The sequence below is a fragment of the Phascolarctos cinereus genome, unplaced genomic scaffold, assembly GCF_003287225.1.
Source record: "Phascolarctos cinereus isolate Bilbo 61053 unplaced genomic scaffold, phaCin_HiC Scaffold_2;HRSCAF=192, whole genome shotgun sequence".
Classification (NCBI taxonomy): Eukaryota; Metazoa; Chordata; class Mammalia; order Diprotodontia; family Phascolarctidae; genus Phascolarctos; species Phascolarctos cinereus.
The window spans coordinates 233,893,884-233,917,448 of record NW_027555625.1 but is presented as its reverse complement, the minus strand read 5'-3'; the positions used below and the strand labels follow the sequence as shown (position 1 = coordinate 233,917,448).

The 23,565-nt window shown below is 40.9% G+C and overlaps 1 protein-coding gene across 10 annotated transcripts in view; it reads left to right on the top strand.

Moving 5' to 3' along the window:
• The first annotated feature begins 757 nt into the window (after positions 1-757).
• The window catches only part of NFATC2 (nuclear factor of activated T cells 2), a 273,083-nt gene continuing 250,275 nt past the window's right edge, over positions 758-23,565 (top strand). For 4 of the 10 annotated variants that reach the window (XM_020984228.2, XM_020984225.2, XM_020984227.2 and 1 more), the window contains exon 1: positions 15,209-15,776. In XM_020984228.2, the coding sequence (XP_020839887.1) occupies positions 15,647-15,776 (130 nt within the window). In that variant the 5' untranslated portion in view covers positions 15,209-15,646. Of the gene's footprint in view, positions 1,027-15,207; positions 15,777-23,565 lie in introns of those variants that run through there. The other 6 variants (XM_020984232.2, XM_020984229.2, XM_078149874.1 and 3 more) reach the window with 6 other exon arrangements.

Genomic DNA, 23,565 nt, shown 5'->3' with positions numbered 1-23,565 from the left:
ATTTTGATGTTGGGGAGATGACACAATCCACCATTATTTATTTATTTTCTCTCCTTTTCCCAGGACTCGCCACGCCTGTAAAGTACGGGGGTGGGGGTGTGTATGGGGAGGTCGTTTGGCAATGTCGGGACAGCAAGGAAATCAGCAATGTGCCCTTTTTCAGTGGCAAAGGGGCACACAGTGGGCACTGCCTGGGTCTTTGGAGTTCACCACTGGGGACTTCTCTGAAAGTCTGTGGCTGGGGAAATAAGGCCATTCTGCGTTTGGGCGATGATTTATTCCAAGCAGCAGCCTGCAAGGGTCTGAGAGAAGAAGGTGTCTGGTGAAAGACTTAAGAACAGAAGCTATCCAGCTTTCAGAGTCCTATAGCTCCTACAAATTTGCCTGGAGAGTACACTGCGCATACGCACACACATTGGGTCCCCCCCTCCCTCCCCACTCCCCCCTGTCTCCCCCTCCGTTTCAACATCATCCATATTTCTCCCTCTCTAACTTTCTGCCTAACAATTAAGTGCTTGTGCAGCTAGACTAAGGGAGCCACAGAGCCTGCCTTGGCTGGGAGCAAGGAGACGTCATGGATTCCTGAGTGTGAAGTTTGCAGGAAAACCCTTAGTTTAGGAGATGGAGTGGATCCAATGGTTTCCATGGCACTAGATAAACAGGAGGAAACAGTGAGGGAATCCCGTTATTTTACAGCATTCAAAGACTATAAACACTCAGCGCTGGGAAGGAAGTCGCCTTTCCCTCTCTAGTAACCCAGATCTCAGACTACAGAGCTGACTTCATTGCATGAGGAGCTCAACTCAGTTCGGATCCTCCCGGATTCCTCCTCAGCTTCCCAAGAGGAGAGCACAAGGCTCCCTCTCAACCAGCAGCCACTGGTTGAATATGGTTTAAAAAGAAGATTTCTCCCCCACTCACTTTTGCTCCTGAATTCTTTTTCCTCCTGAATCCAAATGCAGAGAGAGACTGCGTACAGACTGGTACACTTCCATCACCATCACATCATGAGGTCTATGGATCAAGGTAAAATTCTCACCATCTATTTTTTTTCTCTTTCCCTTTCCATCCCCTTTCTCCCACCCCTCCTTTACCTTCTTTTTCTCTCCTGAAGAATGCTTCTGTGACCTCTCCTCTAAGTTCTCGAGAGCACGTTTGGCTCCAATGCTACTTCCCTTATTTCACACCACACAGGTAGAAGTGAGGAGGTGAGGTGGACAGACGGGAGAGCCGTTCTTTTCCTGAGCATGGGAGGGAAGATACAGACTTAATTTAAGACAATGTTCTATAGCAATGAAATGATAGAAAGCAACTCTCCCTTAGTAGCCCAGCCAGAAGGATTTTCCTCTATACAAAACATCATGAGGGATCTCTTGCTAACTAACTGCTGGGCACTTAACCTTTTCAATACCAAGCGTTTTTTTAAAAATCTGTTTTAATTTTTTTTAAGTGCAGGTAGTTCACAAGTTTTTCATTCTGTATTTTTCTGAAACAAACCAGGCTTGATATCTGGAAACAGAACTTACTTTGAAGGTTATTAGCTACTCTGGTAGTTTCAGCATCAGGGCATCTCAGGTGGATTCTGGTCATTGTTTTGATGTTTTGCATTAATATACACACATATATAGGCATATATATGTATACATTTATATGTTTATATATACATGCATACGTGTGTATATGTAGGTATGCATAAATGTATGTGTGTAAATATATGTGTATATATGCATGTATGTATGCATGTATACATATGCATATATATATATATATATATATATATATATATATATATTGCATGTGACTGCTACTTTAAAGGCAATGTACCATCAGTTTGTTTGGAGAATTAATTACAGTTGCATTTCTATGTTTTCTCCCTTCAGCATTTGCCCCAATACCACACCATTTGGATCGGATGGACTAATTGGGTTTGTACTTTGTTCTGGCTCCAGTTTGTGAGAATGTGAGATAAAAATACTCCATCTGGTCTGGATTGTGTCGGGGTTTTTAGCAATTCAATCATAAATTGGGCTTTAAAAACTAGAAACCAGGGCAATCTGATCTCTTTTTCAGACAAGGGCTCCATGTATGGCATGGGGGCATTCCCGAAATGAAGAGATGGAAGAGTTAAGTTAAATCCGTGGAGGAGGAGTTTGCTTCATGTCATAAAATCTGGGTTGAATGTAGTTTTTGTGCTCAGCATAGCCGATTAAGGTTCTCTGGGAAGAAATGACAATTTTAGTAAATAAAGTTGAGGTGCTTTTTCAGAAGCAAGCTAAGGGTGAACGCCTCCTTGTTAGGTGAGCTAGGAATGTGGGGCAAGCCTGCTTTTATGCCAATTTTAGCTGACTTGGGCCATTTAGGACAGGGTTACGTCCAAAGGATCAGCATTTTTGCCAGTACCAGTCAAGCCTGTTCTCCCTTTTTCAGTGGCCAAAGAAGTATGTCCTTAATATAGCATCAGTTATAAAACCAATGCTTCCAGATAGATGAGGTGACAGATCTGTTTAGGCGGGGAATTAACTTTACTGTCATGTGTACTGGGGCTTAACATTTGTTGTTATGATGGGGCAGGACAAATGCCAAATCCAGCTCCCAGTCTGGGAGGAAAAAAAGAGCATCCTTTTTCCCTGTGTGACCTAATAGGAGCTTCAAATTGTATATGAGCTAAAATATAGCAAAGGGAAAAAGCCTCTTCCTCTAGACTTAAAAGCTGGATCCTTGGGTAGGTTTTGATGTGTCCATGTCCTGTCCCTTGACTTCATGGACACGTGCACAGGGATCTGTGTGCGTGTGTGAGTGGGAAACAAGGGCACCACATTGTTCTGTGCAAACCACACTCCGCATGCCAAGCACAAATGTACACACATAACACAATACCAGGCTGGATTCCACATCAAAGAGAGCTGGAATGGGATGTCTAAAGAGGGCAGCGTCATCCATGATGGCCTCTACATTTGAGAAGCTGCCCAAGCAACCTTCATGCTAGGTCATGGCAGCCATCTCAAGGGAGCTGTTGAGCTCTGTGTGTGTGTGTGAGTGCGTGTGTGTGTGTGTGTGTGCCTGCACGCAGACTGGAGGGTTATTAATAGAAAATTGAAATATTTGCCATAGTAAGAAAATGCTTAAGTTGCTGCAAAGCTTTCTTAGAGAGTCTCTGGGACAAATAGAAAATATGAAAGATAACTGTTCACTTTTATCTGGAAGCACAATACAGAGAGTGTCAGGGATTCATATAGATACAAAATACTCATTCTAGGAAATGAACTTTAAAAAAAATTTTTCCCGTGAAAGGGATCAGGAAAGGGCTTGGATCCCTGATTTTGTTAGTTTAGGGAAATTTCTGGGAAAGGAAGCTCCCTCTACAATGGCAGTTGACACCTTTTCTGTAACTTAATAGAGATTGAGAGAGTTGCCCAGAGCTCTGAGAGATTAATGACAGATCCAGGATCATACAGCCAGTACGTGTCAGAGGTCTGACATGAGCCCAGGTCTTCTTGACTTCCAGCTTTCTATCCGCTGTATCAAGTGCCTATCTCATAAGAAAAAGGTAAAAATAATGCCTTGAGTGCACACATAACCTGATTTTGCTCTAAAGATCACTAATTATGTCTTTCTGGCACCTCACGATTTTCAAGATAGTCACATGGGTTACTCATTAAGCCTTATGACTACCCTGAAGAGATGGGTATTATTCCCCTTGGACAAATGTGAAAACTGAGGCCCAGAAAGGTGAGATATCTTTAAGACTGCTTTTTCAGAACTGCTCCTTTGGGGTCAATTGAATATGCCAATGTTAGGAGCCTTGACTAGGTTATCCATTTCTTTAATTCAGGCTTGCTGCTCTACCCTACAACATCCACCATGTTAATGAAGAAAGGCATAGTCCCTCTTAACTTAACCTCTTAACCACTGAACCTCTCCAATTTCTTAATTCTCCACTTGTACAATAGGAAGGCCAATTCCAGACAGTGTGGCATAAGGGAGAGAATTCTGGATTTGTAATCAGAGGACCAAAGCGCAGGTCCCAGTTTTGCCATGTAGGAGCTGTGTGGCCCTGAGCAAACCACTCAACCTCTCTGATCTTCAGTTTCCTCATATGTAAAGTAAGGATAATACTTTTACCACTTCCTATTACCTTACAGTATTGTGATGAAAGCACTTAGTAAGCCTATAAAATTTGGCTTATATTCATCACCATCACTGGACAATGAATACTCTCAGACAAAAACCACTGGTCAACTTGAGGTAATAACACAGTCACCTCCTTATAAAGAAAGCTATTTAGCAAGAGTGGAGGGAGTATAAACAAGTAGAAAGAACATTGGTTTTGAAGTCAGGATACCTGGATTAACAACCTAGCCATTATAACATTGGGTAAGTCATATCCCCTCCTGGGGGTCTTAATTTCTTCTTTCTCTTCTGGAAAATAGGGGTGGGGTGGGGCTAGATAATGTCTGAGGTTCTTTTTAGTTCTGACATTCCATGATTCTATTAAGAGTCTCTTTTTCATACTCTGTTAGCCTCCCTGGCCTTCCTGGATTTCTCATTCCAGCTGGGCTTCTTCTCATTATCATCAGCCTTTCTTCTGGGTCCAAAAACGTCTAATCATCTAATGCACATGTGATTAATATCACAGAAAGAGAACCGCTAATGATAATGAGCATCAGGCCCCTGGAAGTCCGAGAGGGTTGTTCAACACAATTGTAAGGATTAAGTTCTGGTCCTTCCTAACATCCATGTATACAAATTTGAACTCTTGCTATTCCTTCCCCATATCCTGATTTCTTTAGAAGATGCTTTATTTCTTTCTGGGCATGATCATCTGTATTGCTGGGTATATCTGATGATTTATTGTTGATCTGCATTACATGTGAAACCCACCTTTTCCTTCTTGTGATTGGTTTCCGTAGTGGAAGGAGGTAAATTTACCATTTGCTCTGGGTTATCTAATAGAATTGCCATAGAAATGACCCCTAGATTCTGAGCAGGTGGCCTAATTCTACAATAACTTCCATTCTTATAGTAATTAAAGGCTTACAAAACATGTTCCTTATAATAACCCAGTAAGGTAGAGAATACAGTATTATTATCCTCACTTTACTGATGAGGAAACTAAAGCTCAGCAATAATAACAACTACTCATATGTCATCGTAAGATTCATGTAGTGTGAGATATTTATTGTTGGTTTTTTTTTTAGGCAATTGGGGTTAAGTGACTTGCCCAGGGTCACACAGCTAGTAAATGTCAAGTGTTTGGTCTGAGGCCAGATTTGAACTCAGGTCCCCCTGACTTCAGGGCTGATGCTCTATCCACTGCACCACCTAGCTGCCCCTTAGTGTGAGATATTTAGGACAAACATTTCCATCTCCTTTTTCTCCCCAGTAATGTCATAGCTACCCAATAGGGTCTGGATGCTTTTAACATTCTGGCCAATAGGCTGTCCAGTCTTCTGTTGAGTGAAAGAACTCATATTTTTATTGTGTTTGAAGGTTTGTTTATATAAAATACTGTCCTTACAACAGCCTTGTGAATTAGTGCTAGAGACAGTGCAAGCATGAGCATGCCAGTTTTATAGATAAGGAAACTGAGGCTCAGAGGAGAACAGTTTGGCCAAGGTTATTCAATCAGCCTGATTAGAGCCTATATTCAAACTCAGGTCTTCTGACTCCATACCTATGTCCTTTTTACCCCACCATCCATCAATAGGCCTGTTTTGAATGCTCATTTTGGGCCAAACAGTTCAATTCACCATTGTAATTCAATTCAGTAAACATTTGTTAAGTACCTACTATGTGCCAGGAGCTATGCTAGGTGACTGGCAAAAAAAAAAAAAAACACCTGAAGACCACCTGCCCTCAAGGAGCTTACATTCTACCAGGTATCCCAAAAGTCTTAGTTCAGTTTTCTTCTTTTATAGCAAAAAACTGTGCTAAGGCAGGATTGGGTAGGAGGCAAACAGCATGAATACAAATAAGTAAATACAAAAATAATTTCTGGTGGAAGAGCAAAGTTTTAATATAAATGACAGTTTGTTAACAAAAAAACAGTGGTTCCATAGCCCACAATGGAAGGATAGGAAAGATAATAAACAAAAATGCTTACTACACATAAGATTGTGAGCTAGACATTCAACCAGGGGCAGAAGGGGAGATACAAAGAGAAAAAAGACAGGATCCCCATCCTCAAGGTCCTTACAATCTAGTATGCAGATATAATAGATATGCACATAGCTTTGATAGATCTGAGATTTCTGCACTGGTGTAGACCCCCACCCATTCACATCTTCTCATACTGTGGAATTCTTACCAATTTCCTTTCATGAATTCTGGTACAAAACTTATTTAATGTGCCAGAGGCTTTCTCCTGGGTTAAAAAATATTTCATGTATTCCAGTAAATGCTGGGCTATCCCTACACTATTCTTAGTCACTTACTAGTGGGGTGACTCTGGGCAAGTCATTTAACTTCCCTTAACTTCAGTTTCCTGGTCTATAAAAAAATGGGGATAATAATAGCACCTATCTCCCAAGTAGCTGTCAGACTCAAATGAGAAAATATATACATGGCACTTTGAAAACCTTAAAGTGCTATATAAAGCTAGCTAGCAATTGTTATCATTATCATTATTAATTGCTGTTTTTATCATTCTCTATTTTTTCTATGACTGATCCGTCTTCTTTTCTGTAAAGACTCACATTTGATGATTTACTTTGGCCATTTCTTGCACCCAAGTTATTATTGGTAACACATTGCTGCCTATTTATATCCACCATGTTTTTTTTTCCATTGTCCTTTTATTATATCTACTTGCAATTTATATTCTTCAAAAAAAGTGGTATTGCATGACTCAGAGAAATCTAAAATCACTAAGAGAACACTGATGTTTATAAGATTGAATTCTGTGGCAGAGAGCAGATTGGCATAGTTGAAAGCAGGGTACAATACTAAAATATAAAAATAAATCATGATTTGCAATTATCACCAGGGATGCCTTTTGTATTGCATTTTACAGCCTCTAAACAAAAGATGAATGAAAGGATTGACAAATAATAAGGGCCCAGCTTTTGAAATCATGTCACAAATCTGCAATAGAACAAGTCTTAATGGTTTCCCATCTTCCTTCGATATCGCTCAGTGTCTGAGGGTGGTGGGATCAGAGGAGGTGGGCGATAATGATGATCCAGCATTGACCATTGAAATGGAGTACTCAGAGGAAGCTCAACTATCTGAGTGAATTCAAGATACTAGAGAAGACAATGATGTAACAGTTAATGACGGAGTCTAGATGTGAGGAAGTCCTAAGCAGCCAGGAAGAAGCTGGTCTGAATGAAGTGGGTGGGATTGGTTGGGCTATGAAAGGTTCAGGTGAGGACAGAGAACATGTTTGGCAATAGAGTGAGACCAATGGTAGGTGAGAAGACTGTGGTCCGAGAAGAGAGGTACGGAGTTACAGATCTTAAAGGGGAAGCTGTGATTAGTAATAAGAATTCTTGGATGATGTGATGGCGAGTTCATGCTTCTGTGGTGTGGAGATGCATGTATAGGAGCTCAATGAGAATGAGGAACTGTGAGTTCAAGTAGTCAATGGCTTGTCTTCATTAAGGGTGCTAAAGTCTTCAAGGAAGATGGAAGACAGTAGAAATACAAACTAGGAGCTGACATCATCTACTAAGGTGGAAGTGAATCCTGGAGGGTGGTACCCCAAAATACTGATGATATACAGAGAGGATAGTATAGACAAATGGTATGGAATTTGAATAATAAGAAGTGAAGAGAGGTGGTTTGATGGTCTAGGAATGGCATAGGAGAATACCAGGTCCCTCCACATCATCTATTGAGTTGGGAAGAATGGGTGATGACATCTCTAAAACAAGGCAATCAGTGAATGTGGTGTTTGCATGGAAGGATTTGATTTAAATTAAAGGAGTTAGAAGGAGGGGAACAGGAAACAAGTCAAGGAAAAAGGAATGCTTATCCATAGTGGATATGTCCTAACCTCAAATGCTGGTTCCATAGGGCCCATCAGAAAACAATAGGAGGCTAGAAACCAGAAGGTAGAACAGGAGTGGGATGAAATATAAGGACTTGATAGATAGTAGACAAATAAACCATCTCAGCTCTTTAACAATTATTTGAACTCTTGTACTGTTCCTGGGAGAGGCATGTCCCCTCAAGTAGGCTAATAATTTAAATGGACTTCCCCAGCTGTAGTACCTGTTTAGAATATAAGTAGATTTAGGGTCATAACACTTCAGGGGATATGGATAGACAGACACCTATGAATGATTCAGTGGGAAAATGGTGATCTGAAAGAAATCTAGATCCTGAAATCCTTGACTCTCCGTGTCTTAGGATAGCCACATCTCATGAAAATAGCTTTATGCATCCTGGCACATACATGTGAAAACACAAAAACATATGTGTGCATATGTACTTGAGGAATTAAGTCTCCTTGACTATAGAATCTGACATAAACATCTGGAGTGTTAATGAATACCAGGGTGTACCTAAACTGTGGGGAGATGAAGTTTCTGGAACATGGCTAATGTATAACTCAAATTTCTGGCTTAGACACAATTCTACATCCTGCTTTATGGTCGGGGAGGATTTCTTGTAATGTGGGTTTTCAGGACTTGAGTTTTATATTGAGGATTTTAAAGTAAGTAATTATTGATGGTTAGTAATTACTCCCAGGGGTAGAAATTCAGTTGATTAGCTTAGTTACTTAGAGTATAGGGTATAAGGCTGAGGTTGGGAATCTTGGCTCCTTCTACAGGGGTCTGTGATACTCTCATAAGCCCCATATGTATACCTGCATGCCATTGGATACCAATAATAATAAAGAAGTTTAGTGCCAAATGACTCACCAAGCTTCGTCTATAATCCTGTGAACTCTGAACCTGTGAAGGAATGACATCGTTTCCCTAGGACACCTTGAGGAGAGGTTCAGCCTGCTGCAAGAGAAATGTTTTCCATTTCAAGATAAACAGGTTGTGCTCATAGAGTGAAGGCTGAAGTCAGAACTCTAGTCCTCTCTGCACTCAGAGGCCAGCTTACAAAGGCAGGAGTGAAGACCTAACCATGGCGCAGTGTCAGCTTCCTCAAAGTGCCCTGCCAGTGACCTCTCCTTTTATTTAGAGGGGCCAAATTTGCAAGTTAGGAGGTAATTCTGTCTGTGAACTGACTGAGCCCATGACTTTTCCTTTCCCTAGTCACTCCTGATGATAAGGTTGGGTGACGCCAAAATGCATGCAATGGGCGCTTGGAACTGGAGGGACAGTAGGTTACCAAGTACTACTTTTAGCTAGCCAGTAATTTTTAATGGTGTCTCAGATAGGATTTTTAACAGGGTGCTCAGGTTAGAGGTCATTGTGCTTTATCCACTAGCTCATGTCGCATTACATACAGTCTTTTTCTTTGATAGTTATCATTGCTCAAGATGTAGGACTTTAGAGCAGGAATTCTTAACCTGGGATCCATGGGTGCACAAAAGGTCAATGGACAGATTTCAGGTGGCCCGTGAAATTGGATGAGAAAAGATACATCCTTATTTTCCCTAACTTTTGATTTCCTTTGCAATACCATGTATTTTATCTTATACATTTAAAACCATTATTCTGAGAAGGGTCCATAGGCGTCCCTGGATAGACAAAAGAGTCTTAATACAAAAAGGTTAAGAACTTATGCTTTAGAATTCCAAGTAGATGCTTAAAGGTATTTTCAATATCTCAGTGTAACTCTTAGAATTGAAAACAGTGTTCTCTCTAAATGTGGTCTGATCAGGGCCGAGGATAGTGTGACTGTGTTTCGTTAAGGTTTTTGAATATCTTCTCCCTCTTGATACTCCTTGCTACTTCTTTGTTTTGGGTAACACTGATCTCTCCTGATTCTCCTTTTATCTCTGTTGGCCTTGGTTCTTTTCCCTTCTTCCACTTCCTAGTGTAGGTGCCCCTCTTCCACAAGACTCTGTCCTTGTTTCCTTCCCCTTCTCTTCCCTTCCCTCCCTTCCCCTCCTCTCCCCTTTCTACCTCTTCACTCTCTTTTTCTTTTTCTCTTCCTCTTTCTTCATCTCTTGTTTTCTCATCTTCACTTATCTCTCTGTGCATACGAATCCTAAAGCTCTAGCACTATCAGATTTAACTTTATCTCTTCCTTCTAAAACCTGTCCTTTCTTTCAAACTTCTCCCTCATTCTCTAACACCGAAGCTTGAAACCTTGGAACCATTCTCTTCCCTTTCTCTCACTCCCCACATCAAACCAGTTATAAAGTCCTATTAATTCTGCCTTCAACAATTTTTTTTTCAAATCTGTTCCCTTGTTTTCATTCATGCTGCTGCAATCTTATTTCAAATTCTAATCACCTGTTGCACAGGTTACAGTAATAGACTCCCAACCACTAGTTTCTTCCATCTCCAAACCATCTTTTGTGCAGCTGACAAAATAATCTTCCTTCAAACCATACCACCCCCACACTTAAAAACCTTTAGTGGCTCCTTATCACCTACAAAACAAGCTTTGAACTCTTTAGCCTAGCATTCCTGACTTTTAACAGTCTGGCTCCAACTCACCTTTCCATCTTTATTTTGTAGTACTTACCTTAAAATATGTACTCCAGCCAAAAGAGATTATTCATTACTTCCCAAACTTATCCTACTCTTTCCCACTTCCATGATTTTGAGAATCCCAATCTCTATTGACATCTTTCCCCTTCTTCCAGGACCAGCTCAGATGCTACATTCCTGGGGCGAGTCAACTAAAAGTGATGAATTTTAATCTCTCAGATCACTGTTTGACTTCTCAGTGCAATGAATCATGTCACCTATAAGCTAGTTATTTGTGTCTGTGTCTTACTCTAGTCTTCTTGGTAGAGTGTAAGCTTCTTGAAGAGATAGATATCTTTGTATCTTCCCCAGTGCCTAGCAAAGTGCTTAGCATAGGGTGGTCATTTAATAAATTTTTGTTGAATTTGTTAAGCTGAGAAGGTCCCAGCCTCTGGTGGAGAAATAAATGCTTCCCATTTTCATTACTTTTTTGTACCCATCCCAACCCCAATCAAATCTTGAATTACTCTGAAGTCTTGGATCTTGGGTCTTATCACTTGGTGAGAGGTCCTATCCTATCCTGATTTTAAGAAAAGAATAACAAGATGTAACCAGTCCTCCTCCCTGGGGCTTGGAATAGTCCATTATGAGGAGAGGAGTAGAGGTCTATGAACTTTTTCCTACCTACAAAGAGTCAGAAGCATGGAAGATTGTCCCACTGTAGTGGTAAGACAGAGGAGTATCCAGATCCATGGTTCTCAAGGGATGAGTTTTGCACAAAATTTTGGATCCTATGTTATTACAGATTTAAAAATTTCATAAGTAGTTTTCAATATACCTTTTACTTACCCAGCATATTCAGTGTGGTAAGTATAATATTCTCAAGATAAATAAAACTTGCCTATTACACATATATACTAACTTTAAAAAATCAGATCTTGAACTTGACAAGAACTCAGCAAAATAGTTATTCTTGTTGAAGGAAAACTGCATGCATAAATCTCTGTACTCTCTTCTAGTGTTGCCAAACTAAACTTTCAATGTGGCCAGATTCCTCATTCATTGTTGTGAGTAATAAAACATTTGACCAGCACTGATCTAGATACTGAGAGAGGGGTTTTAGGAGGTGACCTGAAAACTTTTAGCACGTATCTGGGGCATATATTACCGGAGATGAAATCTTTTTTTTTTTAGATGAAATCTTTGGTCTGTGTCTGTTTTTCATCCTCTGTACAGTTGGACAGTGCCAGTGACACTTGTTGCCTACTACACTAGAGATGGTTAAGGTTATTTTACTTGAGTAAACTGAATTTATCTCCATCATGGAAAGGCTAAACATGACAACAGAGAATCTGAGGATTTTTGAGTTGGGAGAAATCTTAATGAATGAGCATATTGGCTTTGGCAGCCCAACCTTCTGATTCTATCTTCCTTATTAGTTCTTCTTCTTGCTCCCTCACACTGCCCCACATAAGATTACTCCCTTCAACATCTCAGATATCACCTCTTTGAATATATCAATGAACTCTTGAAGCAGACTGCTCCATTGTTAGCTCCAAGCCTAAGGAAGCTTTTCTGAAATCTGCCTCTAAGTTGCACTGTAGGCAACTAGTTCTGCTTTTCAGTGCCAAAGAGAACAATCTAATTCTTCTTCCATATGTTACAATCCTTAGGACAGCTGATGACTGTGAGCCAGTCCCACAAGTGTTCTTCTTCTTCTTCTTCTTCTTCTTCTTCTTATTTAGCCTAATAATCTTTAGTTTAGGCTAAACTTGTGTTTAGCCTAAATGTGTTATTTAGGCTAAATAATCTTCAGTTCCTTTAACTGATCCTCATATGATAGTTTTGAGTAATTTCACCATCTTAATTATTCTCTTTGGGACCCACTCCAGTGCACCAATGTTCCTCTTAAAATATGTCTTCTAGAACTGAATACAATTTTCCAGATGTGGTCTGACCAGGGCAGAGTACAGTAGGACTTTTATCTCTATCTTCCTTGTTCTGGACAAGGCAGTCTAAAATTAGAATTGCATTTGTGGCTGCCACATCCTAATGTTGACCAATCCTAAACTGGAAGCCAAAAGACCCCATAGCCTTCTAAATATTTGTCATTTTAATGGCTTTTATGAGAGTCAGTGTGATAGTCTTTGAATCAATAAGACTTGGGCTCAAATCCTTTCTCTCTGACATGTACTAGCTCTGTGACCATGGGCAGGTCATAGTACTGCTTAGTGCCCAGGGTCACCCTCACACCACAATGAAGTATCAGATATAGGACTTAGTGGAGAAAGATTCCTCATGAAGTTTATCAATACTAGTCCTGCCCCCAGACTTTTCAAGATCCTTACAATTTTTGTCATCTTTGCAAAGACAAGGGAAATTATTGGGAGTTGAGAGCAGTTAGGTGGCACAGAATGTGGGGCCTTGAGTCAAGAAGACCTGAATTCAAATCCAACCTCAGACACTTACTAGCTGTGTGAACCTCTGTTTACCTCAGTTTCCTCATCTGTAAAATGAGAATGATAATAGCACCTACCTCCCAGAGTTGTTATGAGTGAGACAATTATTGTAAAGGACTTACCACAGTGCCTGGTCCATGGTAAGCATACATAAATATTATCTATTATTATTATAATACATGAATATATTGTGTCTGCAAGGTTGGTGGCTAAATACTCTTTAGCTTTCCACTACTTTGTAATCCCCAGATGGAACTGAGGTGATCCTGCATTCTTTAGGATTCTACAATGGGATATAAGCTTTTCCTCACTTTGCAACAAAATGATGGAAACCCCAGGGACATTCTTAGTCCTGCTGCAAATCAACTTGACGATAGGAAGAGTATTTAAGCAGAAGCAGAGGAACCACCTGTCAGGGATAAAATAGATGGGATTTCTACAGGGTTCATAGTACAGTGCAATGATATTGGTTCTGGAGTCAAAGGAACCTGGATTCGAATTCCATCTCTGACACTATTAAAGTCACTTGTGTGACCTAGGCAGGTCACTTACCTTCCCTGGGCTGCAGTTTCCTCATCTGTAAAATGAGGGGGTTGGAGTAGAAGGTTTCTGAGGTCCCTTCCAGCACTGCCTCTATGATCTTAAAATCTTGCCTCAGACACTCAGACAGACTACTCACAAGAAGTCAGAGCAGAGCCTCAAAGCCACAGACCCTCAGAGTTGGCAGAGACCTCCAAGGCCACCTAGTCCAACTCATTCATGAATTCCTTCTATATATTTCCCCAAAGTAGTCATCCAGCCTTCTCTTAAGAGGGAAGTCAAGACTTCTCTTCCCCCTCCCCCACTTAATAGTTTTTAATTTTTCCCAATTACATGTAAAGATAGTTTTCATAATCACTTTTATAAGATTTGAGTTGCAAATTTTTTTTTCTCCTTCTCTCTCCTCCCCCTCCCCAAGACAGCATGCAATCTGATATAGGCTATACATGTACAATCCTATTAGATATATTTCCACATTAGTCATGTGAAGTCAAGACTTCTTGAGGAAGCTCATTCCATATTTGGGTAACTAATTGTTAAGACAGCTTTTCCTTACCCAGAGCGCAGTAAACTTGCCTCTCCCCCTTCAGCCCACTGATTCCATTATTGTTCTAGTGCAAAACACAAGTTTAATGGCTCTTTCCAGAAATAGCCCTTCAACTACTGAAAGAAGTACTATCACATCTGCCCCCCTCTACCCTCCCCATTTTATCTTTAGATTAAACAGCCTCATTTCCTTTAACTAATCTTCATAATATAAGTTTGAAATTCTTCTACATCTTCATTGCTCTTCTCTCCATGCCCTTTAACTTGTCCATGTTCTTTCTAAAATGTGATGGTCAAAGCTGACTACAATAGGGTGGGCTTCAGTAGAACTAATCACCTGCTGTGTTCTGGACACTGCCTCTTTTAAGGCAGCAGCTTGAAATTACATTGAACTTCCTTCCTTCCTTCCTTCCTTCCTTCCTTCCTTCCTTCCTTCCTTCCTTCCTTCCTTCCTTCCTTCCTTCCTTCCTTCCTTCCTTCCTTCCTTCCTCTCTCTCTTCTTTCCTCTCTTTCTCTCTGCTTTCTTTCTCTTTTCTCTCTCTTCCTCCTCCCTTCTTCTTCTCTTTTCTTTTGCTCTGCCATGCCATACTTTGCATATGCAATCCACTAAAATCTCTAGTTGATTTTTTTTAAAAAGGCACTCTAGAGATCATCTAGTCCAATCTGAAACCTTTCCAATTCTGAGATTCTAGGACTCTACAAGTGTCAACTAGTGGGAGTGAAGTGGGGGACATAGTCGTGGGGGAGTAAAGAAGATGGGCAAAGTAATTGAACAACTGGTTCATGACTTCCCTTCTACCTGTGTAGCTTTGGGCAATCACTTAAGCTTTCTGGGCTGCAGCTCACTGTTCTGTAAAATGAGGGTCTTGGTTAGATGACTTCTAAGGTCCCTTCTAGCTGTAACATCTTGTTATCATGTGTTTGCCGATTAAGTAAAACCGTAGGAAATCGCTAGAGCAAGAAGATTAGATACTAGAGGAAGACAGGTCTGACCCGGGGCCGGCAAGACACTCTGTCCCTGGAGGGGTACTGGAACCCTTGGGTGGCTGGCAGGCGGGCCCCGCCTCTGGCTCGTGGGGCTGTCCTGTCCCCGCCCCGGGGCTGTTGCAGCAGGTGCTGCACAGAGCAGGAAGCTGCCGTAGCTGCTACTGTTCAGCCGGCACCCCGGGCTTGTCACAGAACTGCTCCAGGAGCCAGGACACGCCGCCACTGGAATCCCTAACTCCGCCAGGCAGGACCCCTGCTTCTCAGAGCTCGCCTGCTCGTGCGCTGCGGGGACCCCGGACTGCCAGCTAGCTGAGCAAGTTTGCAGGAAGGTGACCCCGGCCGGCCACCCCGCCCTCCCTTACAGGGGCTCACCGGGGCTCCCTGCAGTTTCCTCACCCCCCCCCAAGCCCACGACGCCGCGAGAGGACTGGGTGGAGGGGCACGAGCAGAACAGGGGCGAAATCCCCAAGTCTCCGTGGGGACTTTCCCCCCCCCGCACTCCCCCTACACCGTCAGCCACTTTCGTCTGTCCCCCTTAGGCTTGGCAGGACCTCTACTCTCCGGCCCCAGAAGATGAGTGGCACAGAGAAGGATCCGGATTTGGACCAAAGGGGGGACCCGGGCCCTGAGCCCGCGGAGAGCCCCCAGGTCGAGTTTGACTTCTCCATCCTATTCGATTATGAGTATATGAACCCTGTAGAAGGTGGGTGGCGGCCCCGCGCCGCGCGGGCCGGGGAGGGCTGGGCTGCCAGACTGGGCCAGGCACCAGGCGGGGCTCAGTTCCGGGCAGCCAGCCAGGGGAGGGGGCTGGGGCACGCTTGCCGCTCCCGTCCCCTTTCCCTGGGCTGCAGCCGCTCTCTGCGGGCCCTGGGGGCCCGGGCTGTTTCTCCTTCCCGCACCAAGGTGAGAAGGAGGCGGCAAGGCGGAGACTCAGCTTCTCATTCTCCCATTAACCCTTAGAGGACGATTGGCGCACGCCTGCTTCTGCCTGGGGTGTTGAGATGGGCTGAAGGCTCGCTTTCCTTTGTGGAAGAGCCCGAGTGTTAGAGGCCAGTGGTGCCCTCTTGCCAGGCTAGGTAGTTGTGAAGTAGCACCTTCCACAGAGACAGTAAGGGACCGTTGGTATCTGAAGCAATATGATGTGGTGGAAACATTGGCTGGAATTAGTGTTGGAGTATGTGAGTTCAAATTCTGACTCTGCTCTTTATTACTATTCTTGGTGGCTTTTTGCAAGCCACTTCTCTGGTCCTCAATTTCCTCTGAAAAGTGAGGGAGTTGGCCTATTTCTAAGGTTCCTTCCATGCTCAAATTCCATGATGACAATAATGAACATTTATATCACACTTCAAAATTTACAAAATTCTTTGCCATCTTGAGTATTCCAGCAAAACTGTCAGATATACACTACAGATATTATTATCCCCGTTTAAACATGAGGAAACTGAGTGAGGCACAGAGAAGTTTTAGCCCATGGTCACACAGCAGGTATCAGCGGTAGGATATGAACACAGTTCTCTTAAGTCCCATTATCTCTATAGTTCCTTCCAGCTCTAAAATTCCATGATTTGAATGTTTGTAAAATTCAAAGTATTGAACGTAATATAATACAAAAGGGTTAGAAGGCTAGAAAACAAAACTTAATATAATACATAAGGGCTAGAAGGCTAATAAGTGGTACTGGGAGTAGTAGGAAGAGAATAGCAGACTAGAAGAGTAGATTGAGAGGAAGAAGTCCCAACTGAGGTTAATGGACACCATTCAAATTGCTGCTAATCCTCTCAGATAGTCTGGTAGAGACTGGCCAGTTATGACTTAGGTCAGTGGTTGTTTATGCTTCAGTAGAGAGCCCAAGGAAGAGGTTAAATGTGATGGCAGCTCTAAAGGTGGTTTTCCTTAGTTGTTTTCAGGCCAGCCCATTTCCTCCCAGTGCTCTGTGGCTGCTTGTATCATTCAAATCAGTGAGTGGAGAGTGATGAGCTAACTTCTTAAATAGTTTGTGCAGTGGCATTCTTCCTCCCTTGATGATGGGGGCTAGCCTTGTGTTAGGGCTGTTCAAAAAAGCAATTTGTCCTCCCTTAGGATTGGTAATTGGTCTGTCCCTGCAGTGGGTGTAATTAGAGCCTGGGGGACTTTACCACTCTGCTAGGTGCTAAGTTCAGATCCATCACATTGTACAATCATGTGCAGCAGAGGGAGGGGGAGGCATCCTCTTTGGGTTTTGTTAGTTGACAGGTTCCCCTGACCAGAGTTGATTTACACGTCCTCTGCGAAGAGGAGACTGAGTAAGTTTGACAATATTGACCAGCTTGAGACTGTGACAGGTTTTTGAAGCATGCTTTCTGGCGGTGTGCAATGATCCCAGTGGAAATCCTTTCAATAGGGGAACAAGCCTTTCACACATATTTCTGTTTGTTTTTCTTCTGGTGGGTAGAGTTAGTGCTCAATCAGACTGGCTACAGAACTTCTTGAGAGCAGAGGTTGTTTTCTGTCTCCTTATCCCCTGTAACACCTAACACACAACAGGTGCTTAATAAAATACTCAGAACCTTAGAGCTAGAAGCAACTTTAGAGTATAGAACTGCAAAGCTGAAAGTGCCCTGAGAGATCGTCTTGTCCAATAGTTCTCCAAGTGTGGTCTGGAAACCTCTGGGTGTCCCTGAGACTCTTTAAGGGAATTTGACAGGTCAAAACTATTATCATAACAATACTAAAATATTTAGATGTAAGTAAATATCTATAGATCTAATCCACATAAAGCAAAACTATTTGGGAGGAGTTCTGAATGATTTTTCAGGGTGTAAAAGGGTCCTGAGATCAAAAAGTATGAGAATTGCTAGCCTAGTCCATTACCTTCACTTTGCAAATGGAGAAACTGAGGTCCAATTTTGTTGTTGTTTGACTATAGAAAATTTACTCTTTCCACTATCAATGTCCATTCTACTCTGAGAGGTATCTGACTCTCCCGTGTGTGCCCTCAATTGAATGTGTGGAAATGGTAATTAGTATTAATTTTGTTTTAGCCAAAGATGGAAATAATTAGCATGTAAAGGAAAACAACTTTCTAGAATTGCAATCTGGAGAGCATTCTTTGCTTTGAAAAGATACCATTGAGAGTCTGCAAACAGTCCAAGCCAACCTCAGTGGTCTTTTCGTTTACCAAGATTAAAGTATGTTATGTAGACCACTATTTAACCCCCCTCCCAGATCTGCAATCAGTGGGGCTCACTAGTATGCTTTGAATAGATTGTATGTGGAATTATTTCAGAGCAGATCTTGATGGAAGATGTTTTATAAACATTTTTCTTTTCCAAATGGATTATGGAGTGGACAACCTTACTGTCTGGTTCCATTGGTTTCTAAAGCACAATTGAGAAGAGTCCTGAAATTAATTAATTCAGTAAGTGTTTATTGAATTTCCTATTATGTAAGGAGCATTGTATTAGGTACTGGGGACACACAGAAATAAAAGTGTTTTAGTAGGGTGGGGATAACATGTACACATATACACTATAACACAGATTTGAATGTACTAAGTGCCCAAGAATACAAAGTATTATGAGATCAGATAAGATGTTTAAGTAATGTCGCTAGTGTCCATCCTGAGAGACCCAGAAAATGGTGGGTATCTATAGTCGTAGACTATGAGACCTTGACTCCCAGAATGGAAAGAGTATGAATCTGGAGTAAATTGCTGCAGATGTCCAGCTTCCCCAATGCTGCTGTAGGGACAATAATGCCAGCTTTTGTCCAGTTGCACATGTTGGTTCTCTGGACGGGCTGTGGCCACCTCAGCTTCTTAGGCCCTCCAGTTCCATGTGGTCTTTGCTTTTATGCCTCATCTCAAACCATGGTGTTGTTAATAAGAAATATTTAGAGCTTTACTCATAACTCCAGGCATGTGGACGTTGCAGAAAATGAGTCAATGTAATTGAATGTTGAGTATTTTATGTTAAATGGGAAAGGGACAGGGAGAGACAGGTAGATATGGTGGATAGATCACTGGATTTGGAATCAGGAAAATCTGAATTCAAATCATGCCTCAGATACTATGTGACCCTGATTAAGTCACATAACTTCCCTCTGCCTCAGTTGCTTTATCTGTAAAATAGAGATAATAATCTCTTTACAGGATTGTTGTGAGGATCAAGTGAGGTCATATATACAAAGCATTTTGTAAACTTTAAAACATTATATAAATGTTAGTTATCATCATCATCATCATCATCATTGGGAATGGATCTGTGATTTCACTAGTAAAGGGAATTCCCTTTACCGATGCAGATTGGCATCTTCCCTGCAATTTACAGTCTTACAGAGTTGCTTAGAATACAGAAAGCAAATGACTTGCCCAGGGTCATGTAGTCAGTTTGTGTCAGAAACAGGACTTAAACCCATTTCTTTATCCATTATGCCATGATGACTTTTTACGCTGAATGACCCAAAGTTTTTCTTGACTGAGGAAACGTGTACTTTCCTAGAAGTTGTTTCTCTTCTTCATAGGATTCAATTCAATCCAGCAAAAATTTATTAAATACCTCCTAGGGGTCAAAGCACTATGTTTAGAGGAATGATAATAACTGCTTATATATATATATATATATATATATATGTATATATATGTATATATATACACACACACACATGTATATATATACACACACACATGTGTATATCTACACACATATTTATATTGCATTAAAAGTTTGCAAAGCTCTGAGAGCCAGGTGCTATTATTATTATTTAATTTTACAGATAGGAAAAGCAAGGCTTAGAGTAACTGCCTGTCATCACACAACTAGCCAATGTCTGAGATGGATTTCTTGATTCTAAGTGCAGTGCTTTGCAATGTTTTACTATGGCATGTTGTCTCTCAAGCATTCTAAGCGTGGTCCCATTTGAAATGGGACATCAACCGGATGACTTTATATTTGGAAGAATAATTTTAAACCTTCTGAAAGATAACTTGGAGCTCTAATTCTTTTATATATGCATGTTATTTAACTTATTAATTCTTTCATCCTAAACATAGCAATTTATATATGTAGTGCTATAAATCATATATATATATATATACACATATACATATATTTATACAGATACATACACACACACACACACACACACACACACACACACGAGAGGCAGCATGGCATCGTAGAGAGCTGGCCTCAGACCCAGGAAGACCTGGGTTCAGGTTCTGCCTTTGACATACTAGGTAGGTGACTCTGAAGCAAATTACTTAACTTCTCAGTGCTCTAGACATTTCTTTAAGAACATTGGTTGTAGAGAAGATGCTGATGTGCTTTGGAAGAGGAAGTTTTCTCATCTGTTAGTACTGTATATCAATGAAACTACAGGTCAATACTCCACCCACCCCCTACCCCCCAGAGCTGGTTAAATTTTCTAGTCTTTGTCTCAGATTAGGCAATTAATTTCCGGATAATCCATGTTTTCTTGTATCACTCATCTTCTGGTATATTCTGGCACATAAAAAAGGACAGTGTGTTGTAATAAATAGAAAATATGCCGGCATGCAAGTCAAGAGAGTCAGGTTCTAGTCCAAGCTCTTTTACTAACTAATGGTGTAATCCTGGTGAAACACTTTCTCTTTCTGAGCCTCAGTTTCTTTATCTGTAAAATGAAGGCATTTAAAGTAGATGAGCTCTCTTTTCCAGCTATCAGATTGCGATTTATGTGACTGAGTCAGGGAAGGAGCATGGTGCATTGGAAAAACTGATGGATTTGGAGTTGAATCCCAACTCTACTATTTACTGGCTGACCCTGGCAAATGACTTCACCTCTCCAGTTCTCATCTGCAAAATGAGGGAGCTGTATGTCCACTTTAAGATACCTTACAACCTTTCAATCTTTAATTCCACTTTCTTTTATTTCTTGGAGGCTAATTTTATGGGTTGAAACTTAATACCTGTTTCAGTAGCATTATCTCTTAATGCTTTACTAAACAATTGTTTGGCTTGCTGCCCGTGATTTGCAGTCCTGGTCACAATTTATGATTTGAAAACTTACCATTACAAATTTTAGGAGTTCTTAAAGCAGTTTCACTCTGGATAAGCTATTTTCTAGTAGGCACAATAAACACCTGTAGTATTATACTAAATGTCATCAATGCTAGATTAAGAACAGGCTGAATTTGATAAATAATATCTCAAGGGAGCAGCTAGATAGGTGAAATAAATAAGGGAATGAAATAATTTTTTTTGTATATAGGATATTAATGTATTAAACTCAGTTTCATCCTTTAAAAAAGTACAAATTGCAAATATTTTAATGTTATGTAATTGCAATCAGACATGCAATATAGTTTCTTTGAAGAAGTTATTGAAATTTTAGGTTAATTTAAAAATGTTGCTATGAAGATTTCAAGAATATCCATACTTGAATGTTCAGCCAGCATAATAGCTCATTATATTCTACTTATAGATGTCAAAATGCTGCTTACCATCAATAATTTCTACAATTTTTCACTTCTAAAATTTATTTATGCTTTGTTTAATCTTTGATTTGTAAAGTTTAATCTTTGATTACATTTCAAGCTATGACAACACAATGTTAAAATAATCGATGTCATAAAAAAAGCACTGGATTTTCAATCAGAAAACTTGAGCTTGGATTCTAAATCTGATAGTCACTGACTACCTAAATAACCTTAGACTAGTCACTTGATCTCTCTTGGATTTAATTTTTCCATTTGTAAAATTAGATTGTCAAACTAGATCAGAGATATTAAACTCACTACCTGCCCCCAAACTCCCAAATGTGACTGAGCCAGATTAAAATGTACTTGGGAAATATTTAACAAAATACATACAATTACAGTATAACAGATAATGTTAACTAGTGGCTTTCTAAGTCAATATGCAGCCAGTAGGGGTTCCTTTTGAGTCCTTTTTGACTCTAAACCTATGAATTGATCAATTCAAGATTCATCCTTTATTGAACAGAATAAAGTCCTTCTAACTACCAAATACTATATGTTGAGTGAGCCTCCTCCAATTATTAGGACTTTATGTTTTTGGCTGGAAAGTTAGTATCTAGTGACAGCCTCCCCATTGATAATGATGGTAGAGGAATCGTGAAGACAATCATCCAGCTACGTGATCCAGATTTTGCCCACTGACAAACTGACATGGTAGCCTAGGCATTTGGGAAAGACCTTGTGGCCCAGGTTTGTTCCCTTCAATAAGCTTGAAATTTCCATTCTTCGGTAGTGACTCAGTGAAGGGACACATTAAACCCTAATCACATCTATGGCAATAACCACATTGCCAAATCGAGTCCCCCCAAAAAGATCACGTTTCTCTATAGAGACAGGCATCATGTGTTAGCAGATAAAATACTGGAATTGTATTTTTAAAAAACTGGGCTCAAATCCTGGTTGTCATATACTAGCTTTGTGTCCTTGATCCCTTCATCTCTCTGGGGCTTCTTCTGTGAAATGAGCGGATTGAGCTAGATGATTTCCAAGGTCCCATTTAGTTCTAAATTCTATGAGATGGAAAATACCCTTGAGCTCTGAACTCCTTTGACCTCAACTAGTCTATGACTTCTTTCTTGTACAGTACGACTAAGAAGGAAAACAAGCTATGGATTGGGGTTACACACATCCTGACCCCAAATAGGCCAGATCCTCACTTAGCGAGAAATGAGGCCAAGAAAGAGATGTGAAAGAGTGTTTGGATATCATAAATATTCAGGTTGGTGTAAAGAGGACAGGACTGATCCTGAGGACAGCTAAATTCTAGGCCTACTTATAACTTTAATTGGCTTTGAGGTGTAGGACAAGCAAGTCAATTCCCCCTCGCTGGCTCTTAGTTTCCGTTTTTGTAGAAAAAGAGAGTTGGGTTGGATATGATCTTTAAGGTAGCTTTAGTATTTTATGTTCTCAGTTCTCATCCTTCTCTGATATTCTATATTCTAAGTTTTTTTTCTGCTCTGATGTTCTGTGGTTCTATGAGTTGAATCCCTTCTTAGTTAACTGATAACTTTAGCTATTTGCAGATACATCCTTAAAGTATGACCTTTGGCTGGGATTTTGGCGTTTTAAACGAGTTCCCTTTGCTACCAGAAAGCCCTTGGGAAGGAATAGATGACCCTGTCACACACTCCTTAGGAAAGTTTGGAAATGCTTGTAACAGCAAGGACCCTCTCTATACACAGAGATGGTCACAGCTCTTGACTTGAACCCTTGGATAGAGTTCTAAGCCCAAGTTGTTCAGTTTCTAAATGCATCTGGTCCTATCTTTAAATTATATTCTGGTCATGTGCTGCTTAATATTACCATAGAATTGTGGGCTTTTGCTTGGTTGGGTATGGGGAGAAGGGTATTAAAAGAAAGCCTTCCATCCTCTACAGCAGGTGAGCAGGGTTCACTTGTGGCTCCTTGGCTCCCTCTTTCAGATGACTTGACCACCCAGAGAAAGCCTCGGTCCTGTTGTTCAACAGTGTCCCATTTCAGATCGTCATTGTGAGGA